Genomic DNA, 13,233 nt, shown 5'->3' with positions numbered 1-13,233 from the left:
ACCACGATTCAGATTTAAGTCGTTTTTACTAAAAATAAAAAAAGAAACTTATAAGAGAGTAAATACACTTCTCCTGAACGGTACTTCTACGCCTACTCTTTTGGTTTTCCATACACAGGTAAGGTCCACAAGAAAGCATCCTTTCCTTCTTATCTTTTATTCAGAATTTTAATATAGTCATTGTGAAGTAGTATCTTGTGAGGTGCCACATTAATTGTGAATTATTTTGTGAAAATGCTTCGGTGTATGGGTGCCTTTCTTTAAATTCCAGTTTGTTGTTAATCATTGGTGGTTGGGATGATGAGTAAGATGATTGAGTATGAATGCTGTTGATACTGATAGTAGTATTGTGTTCTAAAATTGAATGAAAATACGTTAAAATCTGATATGAGCACAGCTTCAGGTCCCAAAGTCCAATTTTCACAACCTCAACGTGTGACGACATTAAGCAGCGACAGGAGGCCAGTTCAAACTGAAACGAAAACGGAACACGATATGAAGCAAATCATTACTACCAATAAACCAAGCATATAAGCAATGCCAGTGTGTCTCGACATCTACAAAGATTACTATTAGATGCTGATTTGTATAACTGTTGATAATTGATACTCAAGCCGTAATGGTGTACATAATCCTTTATCCTTCAACTTAAAAGAATATATAGAAACTATAACAGTCTAACGAATATGATGATTTAAGGGGTGTATAGCATCTCATTTGTCTATGATATATCAGATTTGTTTAAAATAAGAGTTTTTGAGTGACTTTGAGAAGATCTACAGGTAATGATAAAATCCCTATCATTTGGGTCAAAAAAGAAGAATTCTAAACCTTTGCAGTAACTGTTACGCAATAACGTTTCTCCTTTTCCACTAGTCATCAGCATACTTCGCAAAATTTCTATGAAGATAGAGGTTGAGAGAACAAAGAGCAGCCACAAAAAGTTTTCACTAAGGGGATCATTCTTGTTGTACGGATAGTAAACTTTCTACCTGTAAAAAGATGGGCCATGGTAGTGAAGCTTCAGAGGGTACATCAGCTGCTTGTTACTTGAGACAAGTCTGGAATCATTTTATGCTTGCAGGAGTTTCAGGTAAAATTACTCCAAGCAAAGCCGTTCTTCTCAAATATGTAGATAGAGCCCCAGCTTTAGAAGTCACAAGGACAGCCATCATTCAACAACTAGTTAAAGAGATTAGCGATCTTAAGCCCCTGAACAGAGAGGGATATAGCACGTCCCTAGTTACGATGCCGATGTGTTATGTGTTAGCCCTCGCTGGAGCAGAAGCCTCATTCTCTGTTTGTTCTGAGGACAAAGGCACCGGCTTACTTTTTAAGAAGCTTTTCGAGTACAAGGTACCAAAGACAATAACCTGAAATCCATAACGAAAAGAGGAATCAAGACTCTCAAAATCCGAAACATATAAATAAAGGGGTTAAGAGAGAGGCTTACTGCTCCGATCAATTGTTCTGCACTGAGTGGGTGAGCAAACCACACGCAGGACAATAGAATGCTTACCAACTGCACTAACATGTAAATCATATGAATTAATTGTGCCAGAAAGAACAGCTGGAAAACGATAAGCGTGTGGCGATAATAAAATCAAAAGGTTGCTATACCTGTCTTGTGGTCATTATGGTGGCAAAGGCAAGAGCACCAAAATTACGGATTGTGTAAGAAATGAAGAATTGACTAACTGTCGCCACCTGCAACCCAAGATCACATCAAGCATAATGTTTGTCCAGTTACGAGAGACAAATTGTTTTCATGTGTTCACAGGACATTCAATGATAAAAATACAGAAGGGATATAGAAGTAAATTGAAAACTAAAAAATTTGTTCATTATTGAAGTTTAGATTGCATGGAAAGTAAAAGAGTAGAGTTCTGCAACTTACAGTTGACAAAATTATGATGTCAATAAAGCAATCATTGTGCCGGGTAACAAAATCTATAGCCATGGGAAGATTGCCTTGTAAGAGTAGACCTACATAGAAATCAAACAGAACCATCAAATCAATGTTGGCAGCTAATATGAAAACTGACATTTCATACACAGCAGTCCATCTTATGTATAATCATGCAGATAGGGAAGTAACTCATGAGAACATGTCAAAAGTGTCCTAAGTAATTCATACTATGACATTAAAACAATTTTACAGGAGAATGTAAAATCTGTCAATACCTGCCAAGACCACCTATCATGTTAGAAACAGAAGTTTCTTCTCTAATCAGTCAAAGGAAATTCTTGATCGAAGAAGTACATCTTCAGAATTTAATGGTACTTCATGATTTAGTGACTTAAGAACTTCTACAAGAAGTTCATGTTTTTGTTTCTGAAGTACATGCATAAGTGGTGTTTATACGTAAGAAATTGCACCAAGCAAATGTCAAAATCTCAGTCCATGCAATCTCCAGAAGTTAAATAGTGAATTCTATGTGCAAATAGAGGTCTCCTAACCTAGTGAGCATGATTATTTTATTTCATTTGTTTTATCGGAGAAGTTGCTGCATTTCGTGAATGATCTCTTTTACACGCCAAAATGTATTCATAAAATGCAGCAATAGAATTAGAACAAAAGTGATAAAGACTCTTTTTGCATAGATAAACTTATAATTGCACCACATTTCAGATCAAAATTTAAGCTAGTACTTCATCATTAATAAGGCAGGCTCCTATAGTGCTTCCTCTTGAGAGCAATATAAACTAGAATTAAACAGTCTATGATCTGAAAGAACCTTAAAAATATCCCCCCATAGGCGTTGCTTTCTACATCTTTGGAGCCAATGAATGACAAAATCAGAAAATTTTACTTGAGCTTATGAAAGACAATTTTGAGTTTCGAATTTTGTGAAATAATACGTCCACAGAAATACTGGACGACTGAAACATGATCTCAGCTTTAACACTTCAGTTTCAAAGATGTGGGTCGCTCTTCCATTTCGTATACAGTTTTAATCTTATAACCAACCTATAAAGGGATCAAGACTCAAATCAAAGGAACAAAGCTAGATAACGACAGGAACAAGAGATTCTTGACTGCTTATCTTACCAGTGAAGCTGATCATGCAAGAACACAGTGTTGTGTAAAATATCTGATTGTGTATCCCCATATCATAGCCTTTGAAAAGTTTATCCTGAAATGTGCTTGTGAACCCATCAAACCTGTAAAACCAATGCAACAATAATTAAGAGAAACTGCTCAGGACAGAAACACTAAATTACTTGCCACTTTATTTGTGGACGATTAACTTAAAAGCTAAACAGATTGCTCATTAAATCAATAAAATACATGAAAGCCTGTACTTCATTTCAATACCAGATCGAAGTTAAGGAGAAAATTTATCTTGGTATATTGCGTGAGTTTAGATATCAACAAAGCTCATAAGGAGAACCAAATAAGGCTCCTTTAGCTGTGGTTCACATGAGAGAAAACTAACAGAGAAAGAGATGTGGAGGATATATAGAGAGGTGAAAGGGGGAGAGCATAATAGTATTTTGGCACAGAGAGAAAAAGATAGACCAGTTCATTCACAAGGGAGTGAACCAAGTAGCTGACTCAATGGCCAATTGGGGACGGATTGAAGATTGAAGCTTTGGGGGTCAAAGTTGCTATCACTAGTGAACAATTGTGGGCAAGGATTACAAATATAGGTGGTTTTTGGTAATCTCTTGTTCTGGAATGTATTGGTTTGTTTCCAAAATCTTTAGTGTTTCTAGTTCGACATGAAGGTTTGGCACTGCATATACAACTGGTTTTTATTCCTAAGAAGTTAGAAAGTAGGAAGAAGTTCTCCATTGTTGTGTTTGGCTTGAAGGATGTGGAGCTAAGAATTTTAAATTAGTAATAATATCCACTATACTCGGATAATTCTATGCTATAAAGGATTTCAAATAATTTAATTCTTATTTAGAACTATATTTAATAGCATTGTAACTGATTCCAAATCTATTTAATTTTTGAAATCCTTTCTCCAAATCATTCACTCAAATCAAAATGGCCACCAAATAAAGCCTTTGTTCAACATAAAGTAGATATAATTACTCCTTATTGGGTAGTTCTACAACAACAAAGGCAATCAAGAGCAGATCCACTTTCTTTTTACCAAGAACAAGAAAAGAATTGATCTCATCTTGAGACCGAATTTCTCAGACTTATATATGCACATAAAGATCAAAAACGTATTTTACAACTTTATTGCAACAAATTATGACTTCTAAAGCATTTTAAAATCCAATGCAGAGATCTAGTTACGTGTCTGGTTTTGTTCCTCATATCATAAAACTTGTAATATTTTCTAATCCAAAACTTTTTATGACAATCTCTCACTATAGTAATGTAACAATTCACTAGTTTCATTTTCTAGACTCTTGATTAGTTATAGAGAAGAGAAGACAACCCCAGAATTTCCTTTTCTATAGAGAAGTTCTTGAACTGATTTTAGCTCAAATTTTTAGAAAGAACCAGAATATCCAGTGTAGTCAACTTCTAACTTCACACGAGGCAATGAACATTTTGTTCTGAAAGAACATGATGCCACTTAAGGCAATCCTTGTAAATCTCACACCCCACCCTCCAGGTCCCCTCTCCTCCTCCACCCACCCACCCACCCACCCTACCCCATCCTTAAAAAAAGAAAGGGTAAATTACTACAAGCTCCCCAGGGGAGATTTGATACAACAAGTATGGATACCCCCTCCTTGTTTGAAAAATTAATATACTATCTTGGATGGAGCTTTTAAATTATCAAGTTTGCCCTTACGGTATTTTTTTTCTTTTAAAAAAAATTGAAATTTTGTGAAAAAGTGGACGAGGTGGATGGAAAAATTTGAAAAATTGTAAAAAGTTTATTTACTTAGTCTATAAAAAGATTTCAGGAAATTTTCAAGAATAATTAAAAATATTTAAGAATAATTAAAAAGATTTACTTAGTCTATACAAGGGCGTTTTTGTCAACTCACCACAAAAATGGATCAAAACCTAGCAGAGACTAACAAATTCATACGTCAAGAGCTGGTAATTTGGGGTCTGGGCTAGTTGTTAAACAACCCTCAAATTTAGGAAGATATCAGTAATTTCCCAAACAATGAAACAATATTTATAACTATGTCAAACTTCAGGGAGCTCGTTATAATTTAGCCAACATGAAAAGAAAAAAACATCAAAAGAGAGTAGTAGAGCAGAGCGGAGAGACCAACAGAATCAAAGAGAAGCAGGGACACTTTACTATTCTAAGAGGACAAGAAACATTATTGGAACCTAAAACTGCAAAGCAATCCATTCTTTAACATTCTACTTCTCACTACAAAGGCTGGTCAGCACCTCCAGAGTGGAAAGCAAATTTTCTTGGGATTTATTCATAAAATGTAAATTACTTTTGCACCTAAATCAGGCAGCTCAAAATCATCTACTTTCCTCTGGGTTTCGTGAATGTCAGCTCTCAGCAAGTGCCCTACCATCCCTACTCTTCTCAGCATTATCAAAACAGGTAGTCCACTTGCGAAAATAATCCAAGAGATATAGTATATAGCAGCGCGTAACCAAACAAAATTCTAAACAACCCAAATTTAGGAAATAAAAGAACTGAATTGCTTTCAAAAGCTTCTTTGAATTAATGCCAATTAGACGAAAACAACATTTTATGCAATGTCAATGGTAGGTAATTAAAATAACTATACTATCATAAAGAGTTATCAAGCTTTCGAAATTAGACTGCATCCATCTTATGCTTGCTGGGCTTGAAGATTAACTATTTCATGCCCAATAAAGTGAAAGTGTAGACTAATTTTCCAAAACTTGGTCATGGAGAGCCCTTGACTAAAAGGTACCTCGCATACTGTGCATTAGAGGTAGATTTGACAATAGGAGAAATTTATAGTATGCATTAAGACATCTGGGTACTATACTAGTTATCTGTCCTATATTGGTTCCTAGGGATTATCACTGCTACCAAACAGCACTGGATTCTGAGAAGCTCAGACTCAAATCACGTGTGTGTCAGGCACACGTGGTGTTGAAACTACAAAAAGAAGCCTATTTTGGATAACATGCGCTCTTTTTCAACATAAGAATGACTTTAACCAAATATTTAGAAAGCTAAAAACCAAAGTTTATTCTCATACCCAAGATAACCAAGCATCAAGGAAACACCCCAAACCGTGCTTTCCCTTCCTCTACTGTATGGACTAATGTCACCTTCTGCCTACATTTGGAAGAGTAGAAATATAGTCAATGATCAAGTAAACAACTTCACAAACTATACAATTAATAAGCAAGATAAACCACAAATGATTCTTGCAATCATTTATAACCTGACATAGGATATCACAAGGATATTTTCAAGTTGAGCATCAACTTAGTTCTCTAAAAAGAGAAAATGGAAAAAAGGAAAAAGGAAAAGAACAGCTTGCCAGATTTATCTTGTACAGATACAATTTCTTATAAAGGACATATCTACAGGGAGAGGGCATGAGAATTTCTTCAGTAGCCCTTTTGTATAATATAAAACTATCCCAAGACTTTGCTTCATCCGACTTCCAGAAAGACACTTTAGCCTGTTCTGTTTGGAGACTGGAGATGCATTACAGGAAATTTAGTTCATGTAGGTTTTTCTATTTTTCCTTCATCTGTGATGCCTATTTAAAGCAGTCTATTTGCATTGAACCTGTCTCTTCATTTAGAGTTCATTCTTTATTTCAAGGAGAAAAAACAGAGAGAGAGAAATGAAGTATAATAAAATAAAATCCATCATACTGGCATTAAGTAGTGGACCGTTTCTTAAGCACTTCAGGAGTGATTTATGGTCACTGATCTCAAAAGTATCGAAGATACAAGAGGAACTTTTATTATCTTCTGTCATTTTCCTATCTATGCCTAACCAAGTCTTGACCGCATGCACCAGAAATCTACATCTTGAAGAAAAGCAAACAAAATATAAACTCGTCAGACCAGATGGCAGCAGATCCACTACAAAGATCTATTATCATACAGTCGACTTTTAGATGTAAATGGTTCACAATCTGCCAAGGAGTTACTTGACACACAGTACTAACAAAAGATCCATGTCCAGAGTTTCCAAAATCTTTACCGGAAATAATATAAAAATTGAGCATCCAAGGGTCACCAAGAAGGCAAATAGATAATCACGTCCAGTATACTTCTTTTGCATGATAAAAGTGCCCCAAATCTGCACCCAAATGAGACACAGAAAAGTAAGGTCGTCAAAAAGAGCGCAACTTCAAACATCCTAAAGTTTTGAATATATTTTGATTAAGATCTAACTTTAGATTCTCAAAGTCAACTTTCAACTCAGTTTAGGAAATATAAGATTTGCTGCTCATTCTAGAGTTACAAATTAAGGAGAAACCAAACGACAGCTGGCCTTCTTGTTCAACCTGGATATAAATGTAATATCCCCATTCCTTATCGTTGCCGGAAGAAACTGTAAGGTTTTTGCAGGCCTTGTTTCCTCTCGTCGTCAAACATGCATTTTGGCGTTTTGGTCCTCATAATACAAGAGCCCAGGAGAAATTGTATGGTAACCGGCACTCTATTTTGCAAAGAACGCAACAATTGGTAAGGGAGTTCATTGTACCAAAGTACTGTTTTTGGGGCCTGGGGCCCAGCTCATGGGTAGGCCTGTTCAATTCGGTCGGTTAACTAAATTTCGGTACGCCATATTAATACCGAACTGGAATAGCCAGTTTGGTTTGGTTATAACAAAAAAAAATTCGGTTTGGTTCAGTTGAAAACCGAAAACCGAATTTTATTTAAAAAAGATCTGTGATTTTAATATTTTATGATTTTTATCCAAAATTACGTGTCCAAAAATATAAAATTTTAAAAAACAAAATGTTCAACCAAAGTCAACTATACGAATACATATTAAATCAAAACAACACAATACGAATACAATTCAAAATTAAAATAACAACAATTCAAATTCAAACTTAACGACACAATATTTATCAAAATAACAACAATTCAAATTCAAATTTAAAAGTTAATAGAAATTAAATTATAATAAAATATATATATTTATAAATTATAAATATAATTTTTATATATTAATATATTTTATAGAATTATAATGTATAATTTTTTTTTTTTAAATTTCGGTTATTCCGTCGGCTCGGTTAACCAAACAAGAGAATTGTAACCAACTGAATAGTACCGATTTTTTTTTAAAAAATGAAAAGAATACCAAACCAAATTTTCGACTCAGTATTCCGTATGAAACAAAAATTCGGTTTGGCCTACTTCCGGCCGGTTAACTGAGTTTTGAACACCCTGCTCATTGGCACATGGTGGGACTGTTGCAGTTAACTTTTCTTGGTCAAAGTCACAATTTTCCACTTAATATTCCATATTCAATTCTGACTTCCAACTTTAGGACTTTTTTAGGCTTGTTCCTCCGAGAGTTTTATAAGTTAATTAGGAACAATCATTTTTCAGCAAAGAATTAAATGGTACAAAAAGTAAAGGTAAACATCAAAGTTTTGATTCAACATATTAATGGGAGAGCGAGAGTGAGATTATTACTCATTGAAATTTCAAAGCAGATCATGAACTGAAAACAATTTGAAGCTGTTCAGAAACAATTTTCACCAAGAGTAAATTTGCAAATTAGCATTCCCTTAATTTGAGTAAAACTCTTAAAGTGATGTTTTATCATATCTTTTACAAGTGAACTTTCTTAAACAAGTTGAGAAGGAAAATTTCATTGGCAGTCAAAAGTCTTATCATGTTAGATGATAATGTTAACAGAAATTTCACTGTGAGTCAAAATCACAATATTTGAAAGGTAACGTTCACTACCAAACCCAAAGAAAAAGAAATAAATCAAAGCAATAAAAGCAATGTCCATACGGTCGATTTAACTTTTAACGGGCAGTCCAGAGCAGATTTTGCTGCTTGGTGCCATTTCTAAATGGCAAGAGTTGCTTTTACTGATGATCTCCATGGTTTTGAATTAAAAACCATTTATTCTTTCTTATTTTGCCTTGTTTTATTACACCGTTTTTGCTAAATGGAAATTTTAATAGAATAAAGAATTATTTAAGCTTCGTTAATATATCTGTCCTGAGGGTATTGAGATAGTTGTGAACCAACTAAACCTGAGCAGAGTGATAATTGTGTAAATGGATATGTATAAAAGATGCCAATTCTTCTGACTTTTTCATATAGCAAATTTATTTCAGGGATTTTAGGCATTTACACCACAGTCGATAAGTAACCGGCTGGCTGATGTTTCTTTCTTGATTCTGTTTCCTTACTAATGAGCAATAAGAGGTTACAGATCAGACTTACCATTACAGGTATCATCTTAGCACATTTTGCCAGCGTCTGCACTGGGAAACTGACGTATTTAAGGGCCTGGAGAAAGTATAACCAGAAATATTTCATGTTAAGCTCTTCACTTGATATCATAACATACAATACGGAATATAAAAGGCCAATCCCTTTGTGAAAGTAAACAATAGAATATAGTGTTTCTCCAGGGTAGAAATGAAAGCACATTAACTTAGATCCAGCTCTGCAAGGAAATACAAACTTACCTCATACTGGCACGTTGTAGTGAGTATATTAGACACCGATACAACACAATACTTGTAAATTGGAGCAACAGGGTCCAGGACAGTTTTACTTGCCTGGAAAAGAGATAGAGAGAATGAAATCAAAATAAAGGCTGATAATTTCCATACATCCATTGATGATTTGGTAAACACCTGACAAGCTTCCTATTACATAAAAGGATGAATCATTTAAATGTGCAGCATGTGTGTGTGCTTGGGCAATAAACTACTTGCACTTCATAGGCTACACAATATTCTGGATAGCATCTGACCTAATAGGACAAACAGAATACCGAATCAGATTACTTTATGCTAGATACTTCCAATCACAAACCATCTGGACCCGTGTGCTTCAAACTTGAACTGAACACTTTAATTCCAGGTACGTGATAAGAAAATGTTTCGTCATGCTTTGGATCACAATTACCAGTAAGAATCCTCCAGATACAGCAGAAGTGGTGATGCGGTTGCAGAAGACAAGAAACAATGAGTACTTAAAATATTCTTTGTTTGGACCATATGGAACTCTCATAATCTTTTCCTGAAAGAAACCATTTTTCAGTCAGTTCTTCAGAAATAATTTTGATCTGAACTAAGAGATTACTCAAATCAGACGGACAAAAGTTTTAAATCAAGTAAGACTAAGACTATTTAATTGAATGTGACGCAATATGTAGATTTTAACAAGTTAGCTATATAGGATTACAAGCTTTCTATGCCAGTACAAGCTCCTCACAGTAGTTTGTTAGTTTTCATCTTTAAACAAAATTTAAAGTAAATGAAGAACTCCAAACCCTGTTTTGATTAAGGTCAGGTCATCTGGAGCATAAAACATCACAGGTTAATGCATGAGCATAGAGTAACGTCTAAAAATCTCACTCTCACTCCTCAAGCAAAGGCATGATTCTATTCTGGTAGGTGCTTGGTAATGGTAGGTTTGGCTGTTGCTTGGTATACAGAATACGTTTTGTCATATACAAACAAGATATGTTAACATGCTATTTTCACTGACAACATGGATACACACATTTCATCTGCATCCTGTGCAAGCATTAGTGAGATCTTCTTCTATCCTGGTCGGATCTTAATTGGTTGCCTGCTCCAAAACAATTAAGGACAAAGTAAAGGAAATATTTCAGTATACTCTCTTTCTCATTCCCAGTCCCTCAACTGGAATACGCAACTAAACAATTCAGTCTCCTTGAGTAAAGTGATCTCCACCTACACCAATACTTTCATTAGAACCATTTTTTCAGGAAAAATACAAAAGCTCATCCATGTCCTAGTCACGTTCCATGAGTTTATCTATATCAGGCATTACCTCGACCGACTAATGCATCCTCATTTTCATCTTGTCCTTTCTGCTTTGACAGAAGTAAGCTCCAACGTCTTATCTCAGCTGTACCCAACTTATTTAAACTTTGTTTCGAAGATTTCAAACAAACAGTATCATACAGCCTTGGTGCCTCTACTTAGATGCAAATGACGGAAAAGAAAAAGAAAAGATCAAAGAAAATATACTGCACAGAGAAATTTAGAGTGGTTCATTCATTTTAAAACAACATGAATACATAATGATATCATAATCCTTGCTAAAGATGCATAAATACAGCCAACGGAAATATGAGAGCACTTCAAGATGCACGGGTGACATATCCTTTTTCTAAGTTCATGCTTTTCCTCCGTGGTCTCAAAACCATAATGCCATTCCTTAATGAACGCTCTCAATCTCAGACCATCTCAACAACCTTCATGACAATCATATACATCTCGGTCAACTCAGTCACAACTGTAAAAACCTGCAACACTCTCATACATACTCAACCTGCAACCATATTTTGTGGAAGATAACTCCACAACTGCCACCAACTGACCCTATATGCGTTCCAGTCTATTTCACATTGACATTTCTCCAATAAAGCAAGGTCCAAACAACTAATATAGCTAAATAACCATCCCTTCAAGACTGCACCAGTGCTGGCACCGGCACAGCAACAAAAACCTCGACTACACAAAAGATGTAAAATGACCATCACACCAATAAAGGAGTCAATCTGTGTCATGTAACAGACACTATTCTCACGTTCCAAACTTCACCTATCATCATTGACATTCAACTAGCATAAGGAACACCACTATGTACAAAGACAAACATATGAATCAAAAGGATAATGTTTATCTAAAAGGATGTATTCTAAAGGTAGCAGATCAACAGCATTGTATGGAAAGGGGGACCATTAGCAACTAAAAGTTCAGAAGAGACAAATTTTAGGTAGAAAATCATTTATTTCTGTATGCATTTTCCTCCAGTACCAGCATGCCTCTCAACTGGTGAATTAGACCTCAGCAAGCCCAAATTAATATGCATCTTAAGCAGTATTCTGTATACCAAGCAACAGCCAAACCAGGGGACTGGAGCTACAATTGAAATTCACCAACCACTGTACATGATTCCATGTGTTTTAACTTGGTTTTCCGCTAGAAGAAACCCATCGGTAATACCAAGCCATATTATTGAACTATTTTAACTTTCTGGAAGCACACCTATCCTATTTGTATTGATACTACTGCCTACTGTTTAACTCCATTGCTCCTATCCAGTGATACATGACAAGAAATTTGATGTTCAAATCTGCTATCATCAAAAACACATAATTTATTCTTCAAAGTTTTATTCAGTGATAATATTTCAAAACTTAGAGCTGTTGAAAATTCGTACTGATTTATGCATGTTACTATCTATTTAACTATGCATATTAGAACTGTCACCCATATATATACTTAATTTTGTCCTTTGATAAATTGGAACTTCCTTTCTGGAAATAGTATTTTGGCTTTATGCTAATGGTTACAGTTGAATGAAGCTAGACAAGTTATTTATCAGATGCCTTTATCGCATTTATGCTACTTAATTTCAAGCTTGAATTGTGTGAGCATTATTCAACATAATTTATACCTTAAAATATATTTAAAAAAAAAAGTAGAATATTAGTTTCAAAGAACATCTCTACATTTCACTTTGTAGATAAATCGGTCCATTCACAACAATTATAGAAAAAATCCACAACGAGAAGGAACTTCACCTGTAAGACTCCGTAAACAAGAAGTGTTGACATGATTCCAGCTACGGCGAAGACCATCTTGAACAGTTTGTTCTCTTTCAATCTCTGCATCAACTGCGACGGTTGCTCCGCCATATTTAAATCCAATCATCCGCCGCCGCCTCCACCACCAATCTTCACCAAATCACACCTTCATGAATGTTCACGAAATAAACCAACGCAACATTCATTTCAACAGCCAAAACAAACAACAACAACACACACACCCTCAACACTAGGTGCGAAAACATCAATACAAATGTACAAGAGCGGAGAAGTAAAGGAAGCCAAAAGTACCGAAAGCAGAAACACGAAGCGGGTTTCCAGGAAGTGGAAACAGTATACAGTGATCTGAAACGGATTTGATCGGCAGCTAAAAGTATTTGGGAGGGGTTTTGGTTTTCCTTTCCCTCTCTGCTTCTTTTATATGATTATTATTATTATTAAAAGTATGTGGACAGTGCTTTGGAAGCCACGTCAGAAAAGCAAAGGTCAAGAAACTTGCTTTTCATTTATATAAAACAAAAATAAATAAATAATTCTCAAGAAAATATTC

General features: G+C 35.1%; 1 protein-coding gene across 3 annotated transcripts; it reads right to left on the bottom strand.

The window, feature by feature from the left end:
* On the bottom strand, window positions 239-13,110 carry LOC105170668 (UDP-galactose/UDP-glucose transporter 5B). Of its 3 annotated transcripts, XR_848515.2 has the most exons (13): window positions 12,975-13,102; window positions 12,660-12,828; window positions 10,004-10,117; window positions 9,559-9,651; window positions 9,311-9,376; window positions 7,089-7,187; window positions 6,124-6,203; window positions 3,053-3,165; window positions 1,898-1,986; window positions 1,621-1,707; window positions 1,454-1,522; window positions 993-1,373; window positions 239-472 (listed from the first exon to the last, which is right to left on the bottom strand). XR_848515.2 is itself a non-coding variant. In XM_011091534.2 (12 exons), exons 2-12 carry the CDS (start codon window positions 12,771-12,773, stop codon window positions 1,260-1,262), a joined length of 1,038 nt encoding a protein of 345 aa, XP_011089836.1. In that variant the 5' UTR covers window positions 12,774-12,812; window positions 12,975-13,110; the 3' UTR covers window positions 559-1,259. The 3 variants fall into 3 exon arrangements, 2 of the variants coding, with proteins under 2 accessions (XP_011089836.1, XP_011089835.1); XM_011091534.2 differs by lacking the exon at window positions 239-472 and having other exon boundaries at window positions 559-1,373; window positions 12,660-12,812; window positions 12,975-13,110; XM_011091533.2 differs by lacking the exon at window positions 239-472 and having other exon boundaries at window positions 559-1,373.

This window comes from Sesamum indicum, linkage group LG9 (assembly GCF_000512975.1).
Source record: "Sesamum indicum cultivar Zhongzhi No. 13 linkage group LG9, S_indicum_v1.0, whole genome shotgun sequence".
In the NCBI taxonomy this organism is placed as follows: Eukaryota; Viridiplantae; Streptophyta; class Magnoliopsida; order Lamiales; family Pedaliaceae; genus Sesamum; species Sesamum indicum.
The sequence above is the reverse complement of the archived record's forward strand: the minus strand, read 5'-3'. Positions and strand labels throughout refer to the sequence as shown.